Source organism: Argiope bruennichi, chromosome 3, assembly GCF_947563725.1.
Source record: "Argiope bruennichi chromosome 3, qqArgBrue1.1, whole genome shotgun sequence".
In the NCBI taxonomy this organism is placed as follows: Eukaryota; Metazoa; Arthropoda; class Arachnida; order Araneae; family Araneidae; genus Argiope; species Argiope bruennichi.
This window is the reverse complement of record NC_079153.1, coordinates 103,424,548-103,446,411: the sequence shown is the minus strand read 5'-3', so window position 1 is coordinate 103,446,411 and position 21,864 is coordinate 103,424,548. Positions and strand designations below refer to the sequence as shown.

Below are 21,864 nucleotides of genomic sequence, written 5' to 3'. Positions count from 1 at the left end.
CAGCAGGAAGTAAATATTTTCAGTGCTCCACAAAGGCAATTAAGGATTTGGTTAAAATACATATTGATAAATTGGATATGAAATACATATGAAACATTGCAAACTGCTGCTGCTTGTTGAGCTGGGCTCAAACTGCTATAGGCTAAGCAGAGAGGAAATTACGCAAGCCGATGTTAATAATTTTTGTCCAATAGAAATGTGTATTAATTACGGCCCATTTCTCCTCAGTTGAGTTTCTACGTAAATTCAAATAGAATTCATTGTGTGTTCAAGAAAGGAATTTAATGTTCGAGAGAGGTTTAAAGGTTTAGGATTTTCGCAATGAAAGAAACTAAAGAAAAGAATTTAAACAATACAAATTAAATTACTGGCTTTTCTGAAATTGGTTTACAACTTCCAAATGAAAGATATTTTACGTATTTCGAAGGAAATATTTGATCGGAAATGCATATATTGAGAGTTTATTTATAATGTGATTTGAAAATACTAAACAAATAAAAAAGGCTATTTAACATCCCTGTTAATATTAAAATCGAAGACTATTAACTATAATTGTTCAACATTTAAAAATCAGGAAGTTATTCATTTATTTGATATGAAATAAAATAAATGATACATTTTTTTTTTCCAAATTTTTATGTACTCGGAAAGAATTAATCATGTGCGTTGAATTTTGCCACATCTGTTTTGAATACTTTATTAAAAATTGTGTTAAATTAAGAGCAAATTATGGCATGTAAAGGAATAACATAAATAAATAATATTTAAGAAAATTGTGTTATTATTAAGAAAGAATTTAAGAAAATTGTGTTAATTGTGTTAAAATTCTAAAAAAATTTAAAGAAAAAAATTGTTGAAAGTTAATAGAAATTTATTTTTAAAATTAAATTTACATAAAATGCATATGTTATTTAAAAAATAATAAATTCTCAAAAAATTGCATCTGAATTCCTTATCTTAAGCGAAGGTGCTCCAAATGTCGAAATAAAACACAGAAATAAAGTTAAAAAAAAGAATAACGACTTTTTGAAAACTAACTAATAAGACATATATGATAGCTCACAATTGTTTTGTCATTTTTAGAGATATATGCATTCTGTTTTGATTCTGAAAGTGAAATGTAACTGAAATATAAATAGAATGGTAGCCATTTAACAGGTTATAACGTTCAAAAATTGTAGATCACTTATAGCATTTAAAAAGGTATTTAAAACAATTTGAAACAAAATAACATTGTAAAATATAAAATAAAGAGCACAAATGCATACTTTTAAAAGTTTAACAAAATAATGTGTATCTGTTATATTTATTGGACAGTCATGATTTCTGAATATTCATTTTCAATAAGGAGCTTTATCTTTTTCGAAGTTATGCAATTCAATATGGGTGGCAAAGAAATCGAAAATATAATTGCCATACCTCCAACAATACACCAAACGTTAGGCCATTCATTATTCACGCATATTTGTAGAATGAAAGCCCATAAAATCTCCGTTGTCAGAGATAGAGATACAATAACCGCATCAGTTGATTTCAACGCCGCTACGAGGCACAGTTCACTAACGAATCCAACCACAGCAATCAATATGATGATCCAGGCTTCCATTCCACATTCCCAGGAATGGAATCTTCCAGTATGAAGACTATTGAGCGCACCAGCAAAAGGAATACCTATCAGGGCCCACCAAAACTGACCACTGTTGGAGGTATAAAAGTTATTTTCCTAACAATAACCAAAGCTATAGCTTGAGCAATTGCCCCAATAATTGATCCAGCTATGCTTTTGATGGTGTTGGTAGCATCTCTTGACGTGCCAAATGTGAAATCTGGAACACTGACCAATACGATTCCCAACATTGAAAGGATAACAGATAATATTTCACTTGGTCCACATTTTTCCTTCAGAAATATGCATCCAATCAAGATTGTGGATACAGGCGTTGAATAAAACAGAAGTGATGCTTCAGCAATTGGTAGATAAGCGAACCCAAAATAGTAGCCACAAACTGCTATGTTACCAACAATCGATCTTGCCAGAAGTATTAAATTTCTTTTATAGTCGTACCATAATTTATAGTTCCAGAAAATGGTTATGGGTATAATGAGACACGCTGCTCCTAAACTTCCTAGTCCAAAAATTTCGATTGGATTCAAAGATTTCACTTTCGATACAAGTAGACCTTTAATGCTGCCAAGAAATGCTGCACACAACAGAGCCAAAACCAAATCAAGGATGTTGAAATTCATCTTCAAGAATAAAACTTTTGTTCACTTTCAACCATCCTTTGACTTACAGTTTATTATCAAAATCAATTCCAAATTATTGCCAAAATTTGAACGATACCATTGGAACAGCTTGAACAGTAATTTGTTGAAACATAGTTATATCACTACAGAGCAACTATTTTTTGTTCAAAGATGTGAAAATGAACGCGATAGGTATAAAGATAATGAATAAAGATGAATTTGAAAAAGATGAAGATAACGAATGAAGATAAAGAACTTAAAAGGTGAAACAGCATTCTTATTGTTTGCAATTTCAGGTGATCAGAAGAGAATACATCAATATATTTAGAAAAGATCTTTTTATTCACCCTTTGTTATCCGAGATTCTAAAATCAAAAATTCGGTAAAGTGCGATCTGCAAATTCCAAATATTGTGCCTGATATTTTCAAAAGAACTATAATATTAAAGTAACATCTCCTTAATATTAACTGCAAATAACTTTTAAAATTTGTTTGAACGATTTATCAAGGAATATTTGTCATTTATTCTCTGGAATGCAACAAAAAATGAAACTGTATTCAATATAATCGGAAATGCTATCAAAGCTTGTTAAAATTATCTGCTCTTCATCTTTCCTATTCTGATTTCTGAAATTAAATTATATCATTGTTTGTAATGATAAAGATGTGTGTTAATGTGAAATGGAATAAAATCATTTTATAAAAAAATAAATATAATTTCTAATAAAAATACTTTTATCTTTATATTCAAAAGGAAAAATAACTTTTTTTTATTACAATCTGGAAATCCTATCAGAAATAAAATTTTAAAAAAATCAACTTAAGGCACCAATGGAAAAACTTGAAAGTAAATTTAAATTATAATTATATAAATATGATGCATTTAAATTTTTCATAGTGAATATAATGGATTTCTTTGTTTCGTATTATGGCCATTATGGCATTACAGCACCTTTTCCTTGTTTGGTCACTGGATTTTTGATTTAAAAAAATTTATTTTTCCTTTATTACAATGATAACAGAGGTTTTTCAAAAGTTTTTAATTTTTCCTTTTTTGATATTAAGATTTTATTATTATAATATTCATCCTGGCAACTTAATATGGCACTTATAATATTAAATTTTATACAGAAATCGAACTCTGGCATGCTGACTCTGAAACGCAAATCTTCAATTACTTTCACAAAAATAGTGTGAATTACTCCGGCAGCAGCTGAGTTCAAAGAATTTTCTCCCACCTCCAGTATAAGACTTTTTAGTGAAGAACAAGAGGTAGTGGAAGGTGGGGAGTGACGAAAAGAAACGGATGAAAAAAAGGATGGCAGACCCCTGGACGCCACTGTGGAAGAAGTGTGTCGAGAACTACAATGATAATTTATTTAATATCCTTGCTGTATATAACAAAGTCTATATAAAGAATACTATTTTAATCAAGATAGTACAAATAAGCGATGTACAAAAATCTCGTTCAGTCATTGACTTCAGAAGCTTTAAGCATCTGTATCTCCAAGATGTTACAATAGGCATATTCTTTTCCTCAGTCCAAAGATCTGGTTGCTTCGAATTTTCTGATTATCCCTTTTCGATAATCATACACCTGAAAATCTCCCCAGAGTTTCGAGTGTGGATCGCATTCAGCGATCCTACAAATCATCTCAACAAACGCGATCTTATAAATTGCGTAACATTTTCTTTAAAAAAGGCATTGAACTAACCAAAAATATCATTACGTCTTTTTATTGAGTAATATTTTTTTTCGTGGGCGCGCATAGTATTTTTTAAATTCCTCACGTATACACTCTATGGTTTCTGTAATTATTCCATAATTAAATATATTTCACAGCTCTTTATTAAGGAACTTGCCAAATTTCATAATTTACATTTCAATAGTAACTGGATATTGATATTTACGAATAGATTTAATTTAACTATGTCTCTTCACGTCGTTGCGTCACGTTAACCATAGAGACAGCTTTTACTCATCCTTTCGATATCAGACACTTTTTTTTACCAAGATACTTAATACCCTTTAACTATGAAAAAGAAAGTGAATATTAATTTAAATTAATTACGAATTTAGGAGTCAACTCTTATCCACACTTTTTTTAAGAAAATATTTTCATAAAACTTTACAGAAAAATATTACAGTTTGCATAATTCGTTAGATAGTTCTAAAGAACAATTAATTTACTCTCAAAAACAATACAAAAAAGTGAATTTAATAAAATAAAAATTGGTTGCATATTATATACATATATTCAATAGAAATATATTAGTCTTTCTTCATTAACATACTAGTTTTAAATCTACATATAGTATTAGTGAAATCTTTATATAAAGACGAATGACCGTTCAAAATAGAACTAAAATGCTTGCCATCATACTTACGGACACATTTAATTCTTATTTCCAGAAACTTCAGATGGATCAGCGACTCAACCAAAATTGGATTAAGAACATTTAGAAACAGCCAGAATCTTTTAAAACTTCCATGCGACTTTTCTTCGTTGAATGCCACACTGATTGAGTTAATGATTTATTTCTGAATCACGATTTGCCTTTTAATTGTAAAGCGTTATGCTCATCACACACTAAAAGATATCTAATATTGGAGCATCCCCTGAATGAACTGTAATTGATGCCTTGATCTCGCCTCTATACTCAAGCTCAAGCCTACAAGTATCTTCTGAAGAAACATGAAGTAATTCATATTAGAGACGCATTTTAATTCCATCGCAAAAATTGTGTGTGTGTGTGTGTGTGTGTGCGTGTGTGTGTGTGCGTGTGTGCGTGTGTGCGTGCGTGCGTGCGTGCGTGCGGCAGAGATATAGGTACAGAGAATAGTATAAAAGAAGGAGCCTTCCAGTAGAGGAAATTTACTTTATGTTCCAATATTGCTAATGCCATTAAATGCAAGTAGTTCCTTTAATTTTTCTTCAAACAACAATAATAACCTAATATCAAATTTTTTCCCCTACTTTATCAACAACGCTGAAGACTGCACTTTTTTTATCAGTATGAACGTCGAGACACTTTACAGGAAATACTGTTTTCAACGTTATAGATTATTGCCTTTTTTATTTTATCCGAATTTACGGATAGCTATCCACTCTGGTAGTAATAATAGAAGATTCTTTACAAGAATAACATCAATGGTCTAAATATCTAAGTTTAATTTTATTGAATTGCGGAGAATTCGAAAATATGCACTTGAAGTACTGTTGCTGCTGTCGTAAATAGAGCTCAGAATGTATTTAGAATGCACTTCAAAGGAGAAAATAATAGAACAATTACTTTCAAGAAATACTTAAGAAATCGGAAGGAATAAATTATAAATCTGTATTCAAGTTTTCTTGCCTTAAATTACTTTAAGAAAACTTGTACTGTTAGAAATGGCTGTAACTATTATTTTCTAAACTGTATAAAAATCTCCAGAGGGAAAAAATGAATATTAAAGGAAAGGAAAGGGAAAAATTATATTTGATGGCCAAACTCAAAAACTTTCGAACCCTTCTAGAATATAATTTTGATTTTATAGATAAATGGCCGAATAAAAAAGGACATTTGGGAATAGGAAAAAAATCATATTCATCAGATTGTGTGAATTACACGATCATGTGAATTGTACAAAACTCACCTTTTTTTAGTAATAGAACTATGACTAATTCTTAACCTTATATAGCTTAGTCTTACTTCAAGAAGAAATAAAATGATTCCATCAAATTCTTTTCGAGTACGGGGCAGTTAATATGACAGAGCTGCAGAAAAATTATTTAACAGTGATTTTTCTATAATTTCCTTTTTGCCGCCATATACTATTTAAATTTTTCTTTAATGAATGTCTTATTCATTAGGGCACTGACCATCATAAATGTTTTTCAGATATCAGAAAAGGAAAGACTTTTTTGCTGTTATTTCACTAAGAAATATAAAAGTTAAAAATTATCTAGTAAGATTATTCGCGATTATCAATGTAATATGATAACATTCAGATAACTTCCAAGGATTCTTTTAAATTTATTATCAGCAGATATATATCGATATCAATGATATATTTAAGTTGAATAACCTACATGCACTGATATCGACGTCGTAAAAAAAAATTGCCTGGATAATTTAAAGAAAACTGCTAACAGATTAACAAAAGAAATTTCTAAAGGATTTATTAATCATAAAAAGTCACAAATCAAATTTTCTTAGAGGCTTAGAAAAAAATGCTAATTTTTTCGAAATTAAGTATTTTAAAGTAATTTTGAATACCTGTTATGTCTTCATATTTTCAAACGCCTTATCTATTGGGAAAGAGACTACAGCACAGAGTTATTAAAATCTGAAAAGTGAAACCACCATTTCCCAAAACAAATTTGTTGAATTGGTGAAACGCCCTAAAATAAGTACTATTAATCAGATTGATCAGAAATTTGACTTTAAAACATGTAATGTAATAAAAGTTCGGCGACAGATTTTGCCAATATTTAGCTTTTTGAGGGTCATTTAAAAAAAAGTGTTTTATGAGGTAAGGTGTCAGATGAACTTTCCAAAAATAGTAAAACATTGTTAGCCGATAAAAGGCAAGCATTATGTTTTAAGAAAATAGCATGAAATTGAAGAAATTCATTAAATTTTTACTGGGATTAAAATAGCCATTTTTTTTTACTAATTTTGGAATGCTAAACACAAATAAGATAATGAATTTTTGAAACTAACTCATTTCTAAGATTTCTGTAATTTAATATTTTAAAAAGGAACAATCCATTACCAAATATTATCTTAATTAAACATTACCAAATATTATTACCATCATAATATTATCTTTAGAATTACAGTGCAGTGAAACAGTGCTAGAACCTTCTTCTGCAAAACACTGTTTTACTCTATAATAATTAAAAATAATAATAGTTGAGGACCGTATCTTTAATTCTTACTCTTTCGGATATATATATGTATTGTATATTTACACATTTTACAAAATTCAAGAATATATATTTTTGTAAAGGCTGTTCTGAAAATGATTATAATTTGGAACTTATATGATATAAATTTACCTATACCCTTAACTTTATATAAGAGTACATTGAATTTAATGACATTATTACTTATATAATTTCCCTATATTATACAAACCTAACATTCCCATATTTCATGCATATTTCAAAGAAATTAAGGAAATCGACTATCTATGCATCTCCTATAAAAACCAGTTGGAGATTTTTGTTGTAATTTTTATGTTAGATAACCAAAAATTAATAAGAATAAGACTATTTTCATTATCGACCCAAGACAATTTGCTTCACATAGTTTAATAGCACTTGTGAAAACGGAAACGTTTAAAATAACAAACGAAAGCAAGGTCATAGAACTAATACTTACGACTTTTCAAAGAAGTTTTCAATATGTATCTAACCACTTTTTAAATATTCATTGTGCCCTTCACTTAATCAAAATTCCATTGCTTTAAGGATACTTAAATCAAACGTCAGATCATTTTGACTAGTATTTTTTATGTGAATATTATTATATATTATTATATTTATGTAATATTATTATACTAGTACAATTTATTAAACTAGAGCTTTAATCGTTGTCATCTTACTTTTCCCTCTCACTTTTTTCTTATCTTCAAATTATTTTATGTGAATTTTCCTATTTTATGTTGCTTTTGTATAAGCCTTAAAAAATAAAGTTCCAAATTCTGAATAATTATTTAAATTTTCCTCAGCTTACCAGTTATGAATTAGATACAGATAATACCTATTCATCATAAATCATCATCACAGAGAACATAAATGTATTTAGATTGGTGGGACTTATTTTAGACCAATATCTTGCGTTAATTAGAAAGAGATAAAACGAATAAGTTATGTATTTTTCAAACGAATAGTAAAATACCAGGAATTGTAAAACTATTTCATAGTCTTTTAAAACTATAATATTAACAAAACTATGGGTACATTTGATAATTATTAAAATTAATAGTATTTGTAAATAAAGCTTATTAAAATTAATAGATAATAGGAAACTTCGTTTTCTATATTATTTATTTATTTATTAGATTTATAAATGGTGCATTTGACTTTTATAATTTTAGGTCAGCATATCTAAAATCATATTAACTGTATTGGAACAGTTCAGTTCAGCTCAATTATATTAACGTCCCGTTGTAAAGCAACACTAGGGATATTTTGGGACGAACCTCGTAATTTTGAACCGCGGTCAGATGACGAGGACGACATCTGAGCTGGCACCTCCCTCTCCACCCCACACCACACCACACCACACCAGCGGGAGGACGTTTGGCTTGACGGATTTAACGTGCAACAGACCCCCTTACACGACGGTTCTTCGGTGGAATCGGGTGTCGAAAAACTGTATTGAAACATACTGATAAAAAATTAAAAATAACGAGTACAATATTTAGCGTATAAGGATACATTATTTAATAATTCAGAAAGATTCCACAAAAATTTTGAAGAAATAAAATAAATTTTAAATCTTTGACATTTTGCCAATAAATACGAAAAAAAAAAAAAAAAGAATCCACATTCTTTAATTTCCTACAAAGGAAAAAAGACATTTCATTTTTTGTAAATATATGTGCATAGTTTCATTACAATAGTGAAGACATTTGTTGGAAATTATATATAAAGAATTGATTGAAATTTGTCAAAATTAAAAAAATATTTTATCTGTATATAGATGAATACTAATTTCAATGTACAAAGTATATTTTTCTAAATTTGGTGGTTCGAAGCCCAATAGTTCAGCCCCACAGAGCCCCCCACAGAGCGAAGACAGAAAGAATACAAACAAGCATATTTTCTTTTATTAGTATAGATGCATATTTAGCAAATGAATTGATATCAAATATGCGTTATTGAGTATCGAAGTAAAAGGAAATCTTTTTTGCATACAAGCGTCTGTATTTACTGCTAGGAATTTCAGATGCAGTTGATTCTACAAATTAATAAACTAAAAAGATATTCACTACCTAAGAAATATTTTCCTTAGTATTGCTCATTTCCTTGCTAATGGACCTCTATCAATTCTATAAAAAAAAAATTGCACAGTAGCTCTAAAAAATCATTTTTTAAACCCTTAACTGTTTTATTTTCTTTACTATCTAATAAGATGACACCTTTTATTTTGGGAATATATTCTTATTTTGATTAAAATGGAAATCCATTGAATACTTGACTTATCTATGCATTCGAAGTCATTTTAATATTGAATTATAATCTTTATAGAGGGGTTTTTTTCTTACAACTATCAAAATTCTATAAATCGATGCACGTATCCACTCGGTCAAAACAGTTAAGCGGTTAACCACCTCATTCTCACTTCTTAGGAGTATGGAAAATATCTTGTAGTATCTTTTGTTTCTTTAAAAATTTCATATATCTAAACTGAAAATTCAGAATTGTACAAGAATATATATATAAACTCATTTTGAAATATAATTCTATAAAACATTGTATGATTTTTTTAAATCTACAAGTGTGCAAGTTTTACATAATATATAAGAAATAATAATCTATAATAAATAATAGGTAAAAAAAATTACATTTCAAGATATTTTAATGATGTAAAAAAAGTTGAAACCGTTATTTGAGGTTCTCGTAGTAACTAATAATGATAGACTAACAATGTTAGCCTAACAACGTAACTAATAATAATGATAGATACGTTTGATTTATCAGCTAAAAAACATTTGAAATTTGAATTGATGGTCGGTTTATAATATTTCATACTAGCCGTATATATTTTTCATTTTTGAATTTATAATTATTTCTTTCGACAAAATTAATTTTTTAAAACATTTTATTAAGTTTATAATTGCCATTTCTTAGGTTCTTCAATATTATCTTTCAGAGGGAAACGATTTATTATGTCCGAAAGTTTCAGTTGGAAACTAATATATTGAATAATTCCTTAATAATTAATTCCAAATTATTAATATTAAATACAACATTTAAAACAAGTTTTACATTTTTAATTTTTGTAGACTTTACTGATTCATGAGGTATATTATTTTAATGAGTAATATTATGGGTGAATTAATCGATTACGTAAGTTACTAGTAATAAATTGAAATATATCAAACTTTTAGATAAGTAACAATTTACAGATGTAACATAATCGTTATATTTATACATTATTAATTAGTTTTTGGTTTTCTTTATTACTAATCTTTTATTTACATAATTTTTATTAATAATATATTATTAATTATTGCTATAGCCTATCACATATTGTTAATTATTATTTCTACTTATTATATATTGATTATTATTTTTATATAATTATGTAAAACTCGCACGCTTAATAGATTTTTAAAAGTTATACGATGTTTTTGTACCTAATGAATGTAATTTACTTTTAAGTAAAAATGCTCGAAAATATAAAAATAATTACTTTTTAAATAAAAAATGCAATAATCTCTGTAATTTGCACCAATAACAGTTAACACTTAAAAGATTATCATATGCAACCATAAAACCAAAAGTAATATATTTATAAGAGATATATATAAAAGTATATATATTTATAAAAGAAAATATTTATGTGAGTAAAAAAAATACTGAAATGTTTTTTCTAATTATTTTTTATTATCTATTCTATTCTATATGCTGTATTCTAATTTAATTTGTTGAAATATTTTCGGCCTATACAATTTGTAACACGAATAAAAATTTGATTAAGTTCTTCAAAATGACTAATAGTATTCAGTTTAGTATGATCTTTAATAATGCTGAATTATAGTTAACTTTATTAAGTTCAAAATTACTTTTCGCATTTTACAATGCAAGACAAATGTTTCGCCATTAAAATACATTCAAAATATTTCATTTTTTTTTAAATGTCAGAAATTATTGCAATAAAAACTTAATATTTTGCTCAAAAACCTCTCTGGTAAGTACTGCATCTCTCAAGTAATTTCGAACATCCGAAAAGCGTGATTTAAAGAGAGCAATAAAATCCTATCATCTATTCAAAAAGACAGCAATATGTCGGGACCTGAAGTATTCGCTAATGTTGTGGCACGAAATTTAATTAAGTCAGGGAGTTTACTGGTTCAGATGTCGTCATCATCGTCTGACCACGGTTCAAAAATACAATTTCGATGCTAAAATACTCTTCTGATTGCTCCAAAACGAAATTGTTTTATGACTAAATTAAATATGTATTAAAATAGGATATCAAGAAAGCTACATTTTCTGCTTGAATAAATCTATATGAAAATTAATCAGAAATAAATTTGTAATTTCTGGAGATTTTCCAAAAGTCGGGTACGTTATGAATATGTTTCAATAAATCATGCACTAATCAGTTTGTTAAATATACTATAAAATATCATTCTAATTTAAATAACTCAATGAAAAAAAATTTTTCTTTTAAAAATTAAAATACATATATATTAAATGCTTCTTACTCTTTATTCTGCGGTCGAGTTCCCTTAAAGAAAGAAGAAAGCATTTATGCAGCATTTAATTCCACCCTCAGGCACTTGGCATTTTCCATTGAAATGTCTATAAAGTGTCGAAGCGCGGCGCTGCAACAAGGGCAATTAAGGTTTTGGCACAATACGTTTTGATCAATTGGATTAATATATGTGAAACATTGTAGGCTGCTGTTGCTTGCTAAGCTGGGCACAAATGGCTACGGGCTTCGAAAGGGGGAGTTTGAGCAAACCGTCTTTAATCATTCTTGTCCAACAGGAATGAGTATTATTACAGTCCATTTCTCCTAAATTGAGTACTAATTTTCCACTCAAGTTACAGTTGATACAATTTAATTTATGTTCAAGAAAGGACTTCATTATTCGAGAAATGATTAAAGAGTTTCTGTTTGAACTGAGAAAGAAACTTAAGGAAAAGAAGTTAAATAACAGAAATTAAATGCTCGGTCTCTGCAAAATTGGCTCATAAGTTTCACTTGAAAGATGTTTGACGTGCTACGAGGGAGATATTAGTTTGGAAATGTAATATTGGGAAAATTTTATGGATGTTTTGACCTGTAAATATTAAACAAAGGACAGAAGGCTATTTAATCATCTTTGTTAAGATCAATATTGGCAATTAATGAATAAAATTGCTTAACATCGTAAAATCAGAAACTTTTTTTTCCCTCACTTGATACTAAGTAAACTATTTATTATTCTTCGAAAATTTAAAAATATACCTGCAATACTTGCATTTCTCTATTGTTAATTATATTGAAAATCCCGCTTATGTTCGAAAACTTGTAATTATGAGTATTTCGTTCATAATTATGAATAATTACTACATTATGAGGTAGATATTTAACAATACCAATCTACCATGTCACAGTCCTGATAAAATGCTTCAGTTACATATGTTGCTGAAATTTTGCATTTATTTTACGCATGTATGTTGACAGGTGACATAAATGCGAGTCTTTTGTGGAGCAATTCATCGTTGCATACTCATACCGCATGAATATTTGTAATTAAATAATTCACATCGTATAGATATTTAAAGAGGCATATTACTGGTATTATGCAGTTTAATAATGAATTTTTCTTCTGAGCAGATTTATATGGTCATGAGGTGCGAAGCTAATTCGTAATTTTAAAATTAATATTTATTTAAATAATACAATCAAATGTTAAATGCTTGTGAGAATACTTATAATTGCATTTGTATATTTTATGAAATATTTAAATCGACCCAAATAAAAGATGTTGTTGTTTTATAATGGCACTTGCCATGGACAAGATCGCTGACGAAGTCAGTGATTTTAAGCCAAAGGGGCTTCTCTTGTTTTTAGTAGCGCCAACTAGGGCCAAGAGTACGTCTTAGCTACTCACGCATCACATTCGCTTGCACAACCCCTTTTTACAGGGGGGCACATTCACACATCTCACAGATAGAACAGGAAGAACAACCATGCCCGAACCGGGACTCAAACCCAGGACGCCCAGGTCACGGGGAAGACGCGCTATCCCTATGCCAGGACGCCGGCATAAAAGATGTTAACTTCCAATAGTTACCATTTTGGCAAAATATTTTTCACTCAAAAGTTCGAATTTCTAAAAATATAAACCCACTAAGATATTGTCACACTTTAAAAAATACAGCATTATAGGTTTCACAATATCTTGTTAAATTTTTCATGATTTAAAAAAAAAAAAATCACATCTAGAATAATATGCCTTTCCAGATTTTGTTTTCATTATTTAATACCGTTCACATCTAAGATTCATTCCAAGTTCAGGATTGGATTACTGCAGTGATTGGGAGATAGATTCGGATTAGAAGATCACCAGATATCATTTTGAGTTCCGATTCCTTGAAATTCCATTGTGTATGTATGTTTGGAGTTATTAAATCTTCCATCTATGTGAAAAATGTTGTGGTTTTAAAATGTTGTGCTAACTCAGGCACAAAAGTCGTCATCTGGCTAAAAATTCAGGAATCCATTCCAATATAAATCTTATGTAATTTCAATCAGGACATTAATCTAATAAATCTAATCCATTCAAGTAAAATTAGTAATGTCTGATATGATCTCTTAAAAGATTCGAATAAAATATTTCTAAATCTTATGACAATAAATTTAGTTTACGCTGTATTTACGTTTCGTAATTAAACAACATGAAGCCTATTTTGGGCAGGATCACGTAGTTATAAAACCATCGTCAGATGACGAAATAATACTTGAATCAATATCCACTCTCAAAACAACCGCATCAAATTAACGAGACAAAATTTTGCCCCTTCGGATTTAACGTACATCAGATTCTCTTATGTAGCATTTCTTTGATAAAATCGGAACTCGATTCCATCAAAGGAAACTCGTATCCGAAGCCGTGGTTTTATTACTAGACCATTTCTATCCTCTTTATGACATGAAAAGTTTTCACGATGAGGACAGTGGAAAATCTGAAATGATTAAAAATACTAGGAAAACAATTTTAAATAAAATCCAATAGTATAAGTTTTGCAAGAAGATTTCAACAACAGAATATAAAATATTAATGTAGAGTACTATAAAAATAAAATTTAGGAAGTAAACCATACATTGTAATACTTCGTTAGTCACATATATCACTTGTAACTATGCTGTCTCTTGGGTTTCTTAAAAGCTTGAACTTCAGAATTGCTTATATTAGTTTCAATAGATTCCATTACTGTAGTAACTTTCTTATAAAATGGTATTTTTACAATTTCATGTGTAACAATTCTGAAAAACTTCTTACTTTCGATTACATGCAAAAGATTTTATATTCAATTTTCTCGAATCACATTCAAGTGTTCATTGCAAGCTCATCCTTTTTCAAAAAATGGTAAAAATTGTAAAAGTTAAAAGTAAAAAAGTTGGAAATCTCAAAAAAATAAAGAATCATTCTACAATATTTCATACTGTTTTAACAGACAATTCTTTTATTTTGAAACCTCGCTTACATTAAAATTGAAAAAAATATTCAAGATCTTTTTTTGCACTTTTACATATTTTTTTTTATTATTATTATTATCATTTTCCGTCTCCCGTAGATGATGCAAATTGTTGTTTTATTATCATTTTATAACTCAAATTTCAGTAATCGTTAATTTAAAGAATAATAAAAATAAACCATCACAAAAAAAAATTCGTTCATGCTCATTTATTTTGTAACACAATACCGTCTCTATTTTATTTTATTTTTTACTTGAAACAATATGGAAATGTCTCCTTTCAGTTTCTGTACAATTACAAAACTACCTTTACTTTCAATAAAATATAAATTTTATATTTACTAGGGAAAAATTCTGCAATATTTCAAACAGCTTCATTTTCATTGAAGTGAATTTTTCATTACAGCTTCATTTTTCTTAATTTCAAAATGTGTGCTTGTTTTTCTTAAAGGTATCTTTCTACGAATGTATTTCGAATCGAGATATTCTTTTCTGTTTGCAGCTTGTTTAGGTTTAAGCTGTTTGTTTAGAATTATTAATTAAGCTCCTTCTAATTTCGCATCGGGGCTAATTGAGAAGTTATAAATCGGAAACTCTAGCCACGCCCTAATGACAGAGTGGAAAATCCTTTTGATCTCCATTCTAATTGTTTTCCCTATCTTTTCCTTCTGCGAAGAATTTCTCTAGAACAAAAGCCGTCTAGAAAGGAACGCCCACAAAAGAGATCAAAAGGTTCTCTTTGCTGTTATTTCGAAAAGCGTTTTCGAGTGTTCTTTGTAACATATTTAAAACACTTCTCTTCCAAAGCAAACACACAATTGCTCATTGTAAAGTTTCGAATGCTAAGTACCATTAAGCCATCCATATATAGCGATAGTTTGATCATTAAAAATTCTAAATAACTAAAGCCAGCACGAAACAATACAGCTTTAAAGCAACGCTGCGAGCGGAACTTTATTTCAAATGTAATACGAGACGAGCGTTATTTATATAACTTTAGAGAAGTTTTAAAATAAATATTGTACTCTTAGTGGTGTAAATAATGAAATATGAAAATAATTTAAGATGTGTAACACAGGAGTTGATACTGTGGTATACTAGAGTTAAAAATGAACCTGCAAGTAACGATAACGGTGTACATTTTTGTAAGAAATTTTAGTTTCCATTTAGATGTAAATGCATGTCTATAAACACTTTTTCTTCATTAGAAATAAATGATGTGCTATAAATGAGCTGGAAAATCTGGCAACTCATGTTCTGGAAGTATATATGGTATTATAATGACGATTTTTGGATCTGTTAAGTATAGATTGGTTTAAACAAAATGTGCTGATCTCTGTCTCTTCGATGTATGAATAAAGATGTATGATGTACATGAATAAAGATGAATACATGTACATGACTGCATGCGTGTGTGAGAAGGAGGAGTTTGCTCTACGGACTAGGTTCGTTTGATTAATAGCTAACAAATCTGGCACGTATATACTTTTAGAAGGTAAAAAATGTGCATTTCGGAATATTTTTTAAAAATCATAATTAAAAAGTAAGTGGAAAGCTGTGACATTTTTCTGTGATTACTTCAAAAAATATAATTGCCTTGCACAAAACTTTATTTTACATCATTTCAAAATTCAAAAAATTATCTTTTTAATTGTAACAAGTAGTAGTACTGCAAACTTTTCCTGATTTGTTGGCAATTTTTTAAAAAAATATTCTTTTTTTTATTTCTAATAATGGTATGCACTGTTATCTTAAAATTCAATTCCGCTTCCATTGTTTCATCAAATATTTAATCGATTGATTTTCTTCCATTGTTTCAAGCTGAAGAAAGATTTAGAAGAAAATTGAGAAGATAAATGGAATGCACATTTGCGTATTAAAACGTTAGGATGTAAGGACTCAGGTCTCCATTGGAAAGATCCTATATAAAACAGAGCAAATGGAAGATTTTTTTTTTTTAAATACTACTTTATTATCTGAAAAACTGAGAAAATTACGGACATAAAGTTTTATCTAAAAGGTTGAACTGAGATTAAATATAATCCCGACGAACCAGCTGGTCGCAAAAGGAAATTAATTATTAATGTATTTGAGTGATAAAATATTTTACGTGTATTTATTCGCCTAAATAAGAACTTATCTGTACGAAATTATTTGATACAACTAATCTTTTCATCATAAATTCGGAATTTCTTTTGTAATCTTTCAAGTTTAAATTTATCTGCAGTATGTATTAAAAATTTTCAATTTCATTTTATTATAAAAAGAAATTACAGTATTGGGAGAAATGAATATCGGTAGGAATAATGGCTTAGTATAATTTGAAATGCATGTTTAAAATACAAAAAAAAAAGCATGATGTTTATTACACTATTCTGAAATAATTATATTTTAATTATTTCAAATCTTGAAATATTAATAAAAAATATAAAATTAATAGTAAATAAATAAGTAACGATTCCATTAGAATTTTGAATTAATATAATGTTTTTATATTATAATTTTGAAATGTTGCGCAATTCAGTAAATTAAAGAGCATAAAAATAAATGGAAGCACTACCGATAGAGGGCGCTTCCTTTCAGTAGAAATGATCCATGAAAAGGCTGAATTGTCCTTAAGAATGAAAACGAGTGCCAAAAACATTTCTCCCAGTTTTTATTATTATTATTATTTTATTAGTTCAGATTATATTCGAAAGAACATTTTGATTTTCAAATCTTGAAGCGTTAATAAAAAAAATATATAAAAATGTTAATAAATACATAGATAATGATTAATTACTATTATTAAAGTAATTATTCTACTTATTCCGAATTAAAACCATTAGAATTTGGAACTAATATAAATGTTTTATAATTTTGAAATATTACGGTATTTAATCAAATAAAGAGCAATAAGATAAGTGAAAGCTGTGCCGATAGAGGGCGCTCCTCTTTTACTAAAAACGATATAGAATCTCAGAAGAAACGAAAAATCAAAACAGAACTCAGAAATGAAAATGAGTACCAAAATTTCTCTTAGTTTATTTATTTACATTATTTCCTTGATTTAAGACCATTTCCTTGATTTAATTTTCTTATGATAAATAGTTTTATTTTCGAAACCTTTAAAAATCGATTTCTTTCTTCAAAGGCACCATCGTGAGAATTATTTTTGAGTTTCATGGAATCTACTTTCTAATTTATTTTTTTTTTTTTTAATAAAGATCTTTCCTATTTCCTTTATCCCTCTTCAACTCATATTATTTTTTCTTGATAAAAAAAATATGAATGCTGAAAGTGAAACTATGTAGAAATATTTCGAAATTATTAATTTAAATCAAATTAATAATAATTGATTTAAAAATTATTGAGTCATTTTTGTATTCAGAGCATATGGTCATAAAAAAAGCATGAAAAAACTGTTTAAGTTTTTGTAATCTTTAAAAATAAATTTGCTGGTTAAAAACATTAACAGTTACTGTTTAAAAATAAATCAATTTGCAGGAAACGATTGAAAAATGAATTTAAAAAATAAATAAAATGCTTAAAGATAAATTTGTATGCAAAGTTTTCATTAAATTATTTTTATTACACTTTAAAATGAAACTAAAAAAAAATTAATTCTTTACAAACAATTATAGACGGCGTAAACAAGATATGATTTGTCGTTTAATACCTTCAAACAAGAATTTGAGATCAAAGTTTCGATTATTACAACATTGTCTCAATGTACGTTTCGTACATGAGAAAGCAAAATTTAGTTTTTTCAATGGAATAAATGAATACAAAAATACAAACCATTCCCAATTTTCAATAATTACTGTTGCCTAAAATGTATGTTTTAGGAAACAGCCATGTAATATTGCTATAAATTTATTACAACGAAGTTCCTAAAATGATTGCATCTTATTAAATGTTATAACTGCCACGGTTGCTAAAAATCACTCTTAAAAAAAACTGGAAAAAAAAATATGCTTATCCGTAATTCTAAGAACCTAATAAGAAATTAATCACGAAACCGAAGAAAACAAGTTTCAGAAAAACTGCACGAGAGTTTAACTCACCATCATTTGATAATCGTTAATTGTTGAATCGTTTTAAAAGGAAGTTTCCTTATTGTTTCATATTACATTTAAAAAGATCAAAATTATTCTTAACTGTTTTATTTTCTTTATTATCTAATAAGATGACACCTTCTATTTTGGGAATATTTTCTTATTTTGATTCAAATGGAAATCCATTGAATGCTTGACTTATTTATGTATTCAAAGTAATTTTAATATTGAATTATAATCGTTATGAATGTTTTTTTTGCTTACAACTATCAAAATTCGATAAATCGATGCACGTTTGGCATACGGGCAAAACAGTTAAGCGGTTAATAAAAAAAAGGTTTATATCGGAGATATAGATCAGAAATTTAAAAAAAAAACTTTTAAATAGTGACACTTACTTTTTTCATGCTTTATATTGAAACGATATCTTGTCACAAATTCGTTAATTATATTTTATTCGAATATCATCATTTTGAAAACCAAGAAAGAAATAAAAAGATCGTTCAAAATAAGTAAACAGTTTTTTTTTTAAATTTAAATTTAAGTATTTTCCACAGTTTAGTATTAGTGCTGATAAAAATAAACTTACTGTATACAAAAAAAACTGATTCAATAAAATACATTTATTAATTTATTAACTTCTAAATTATACTTCCGATCATAGTATCAACTTCCAATTAATTGGGCGTTTTTTATTCATTTCAATGTCGGCATTTCAAAATGATAAAAATAACAATATATTTTTTATGATAATTTTGTATGAAAACATGAAGAATTATTTTTAGCAATGGGGATATAATTTTTATTACACATTTCTCTTAAGCTGGAATCTCTCTTGTGGTAAACATCGCACATTTATGATCGATATGACTGAATCAGTATATATACATTAAAACAACTTAATAATATAAACGTTTATAAAATAAATATATTTACTTTATTTATTGACAACAAATAAACATCGGTCAGAAATAAATAAAGTATTAAAGTCCCGAGAAATAATCATTTCTAAATCACAGAATACTATTCGGAAAAGTTCGTAATAAACATTTTTAAAATTTTTTTTAATCTATAAAAAATGCATTGTAGTACATATACTATTAACAACTTAACACATTTAAGCAGATCTTTAGAAAAAATCCCAATTAAATATCATAATATTTTGCAAAAACAGAATAATATATCATTAAAGGATTATAGACATTTTTAGTTATTTGACTGAAATAAAACTAATTTGTTAGTTTCTTAATTGGTAACATTTTCAGATTGTTCATTACCGACATCAAACTTGCTTTTTTTCGAAGATATGCAAGTAACTATAGGTGACAAAGAAATAGAAAACACAATTGCCATACCTCCAAGAATACACCAAAATTCTGGCCATTCATTATTCACATATATTTGTAGAATGAAAGCCCATAAAATCTCCGATGTAAGTGCTATTGATACAATAACAGCATCAGTTGATTTCAATGCCGCTACGAGGCATAGTTCACTAACGAAACCTATCACAGCAATCAATATGAGGATCCAGGCTTCCATCCCACATTCCCAGGAATGAAGTCTTCCAGTGTGAAGACTGTTGAGAGCAGCAGAAAATGGAATTCCTACTAGAGCCCACCAGAAACTAACTACTGCTGGAGGTATGAAAGTTATTTTTCTGACCACAGCTAATGCAACGGCTTGCGCAATGGCACCAATAATTGATCCAGCCACGCCTTTGAAAGTATCTGTAGTACCTCTGGCTGAATCAAATGTGAAGTCTGGAAAACACACCAGTATGATTCCCAATAATGAAAAGATGACAGATACCATTTCACTTAGTCCACATTTTTCCTTCAGAAATATGCATCCAATAAAGATTGTGAATACAGGCGTTGAATAAAACAGAAGTGATGCTTCAGCAATTGGCAGATAAGCGAAGCCAAAATAGTAGCTACAAACGGCTATGTTACCAACAATCGATCTTGCTAGAAGTATCAAATTACTTTTGTAGTCGTACCATAGTTTATAGTTCCAGAAAATGATTATGGGTATAATGAGACATGTTGCTCCTAAGCTTCTTAGTCCAAAAATTTCAATTGGCCCCAAAGATTTTACTTTTGATACTAGCAAACCTTTAACGCTACCAAGGAAGGCACACAATAGAGCCAAAACCAAGTCACGAGTATTGAAATTCATCGTAATGGATCAGTTAGTTCTTTTTAAAAACTTCACTTAGTTTTCACCACATAACAGTTTTTTATCACACAGCTAATTATCAAAGTCATCTTCATTTCGTATATTACAAATCAACAAAATGAACTTACAAAGAATTTTGATACTTATTCTTGAACCATCTCGCAAATAATCCTTCACTATGAACAAAACATAAACTGGAATTATATTTGAAACATATTTCTTTAGACAGATATTCTGGAGTAACATTTTTTTCTTCACTGTTCTATTTGAAGTGAAAATAGAATCTACCATTCATCATTACATTCTGAAAAAGTGGAATTGTTTCGGAGCAAGATAAACGCGATAAAGCAATAAATAAAAACTGACAGAAAATCTCTTGCTACAATCCTGACAAGTAAAAATAAACATTAAAAACTATGATACTTCACTCAGACCGATCTTCATATTTCGAGAAGAATGTTTCTGTATCTTTAAGGGATCGTGACACATTTCATATGAAAGTATACGCATCTTATAAGCTTAGTAGGAACTAAATTTTTTCTCGTGTGTGTTATGAAACAAAAATACATTCCCTAGTTTCTGAATAGAATAATTACTCTTCGTGCTTCTCCACAAAGCTCGAGATATTTAAATGCCTTTAAGTATTGTGATGTTTAAAATGCGTATTTCGCTGTTACATGCACGCTTTTGGCTTATATAACAAAGGTTTGCTGCAGAAGAAAATAAGCTGGATATTTTTTTTTCATATGAATTAAAGAAAGAGGCAATCAGAAGAATCATTTTAACTTTTGATCGCAAGTCTATAGAATTAGATAATTTAAGCAATTCTAAAAAAAATTATGTTCATTTAATCAAAATAATAAAATGAATTTCATATTAGTCATCTGTCAAGGTCATTTTTTGCTACATCTGAAATGTTTTAAAGTTAGCTTTCTTTTGCAATTTCCTTTTGTAAAATTTATAGTGAATGTTCGGCTTTACCA

The 21,864-nt window shown here is 28.3% G+C and overlaps 2 protein-coding genes across 2 annotated transcripts; both read right to left on the bottom strand.

Moving 5' to 3' along the window:
- Positions 1-1,674: 1,674 nt before the first annotated feature.
- On the bottom strand, positions 1,675-2,247 carry LOC129962918 (solute carrier family 35 member G1-like). The gene has a single exon (XM_056076920.1). It carries the CDS (start codon positions 2,245-2,247, stop codon positions 1,675-1,677), a length of 573 nt encoding a protein of 190 aa, XP_055932895.1.
- A 17,698-nt stretch (positions 2,248-19,945) lies between these two features.
- Positions 19,946-20,881, bottom strand: LOC129962917 (solute carrier family 35 member G1-like). Its single transcript, XM_056076918.1, has one exon. It carries the CDS (start codon positions 20,879-20,881, stop codon positions 19,946-19,948), a length of 936 nt encoding a protein of 311 aa, XP_055932893.1.
- Positions 20,882-21,864: the final 983 nt, after the last annotated feature.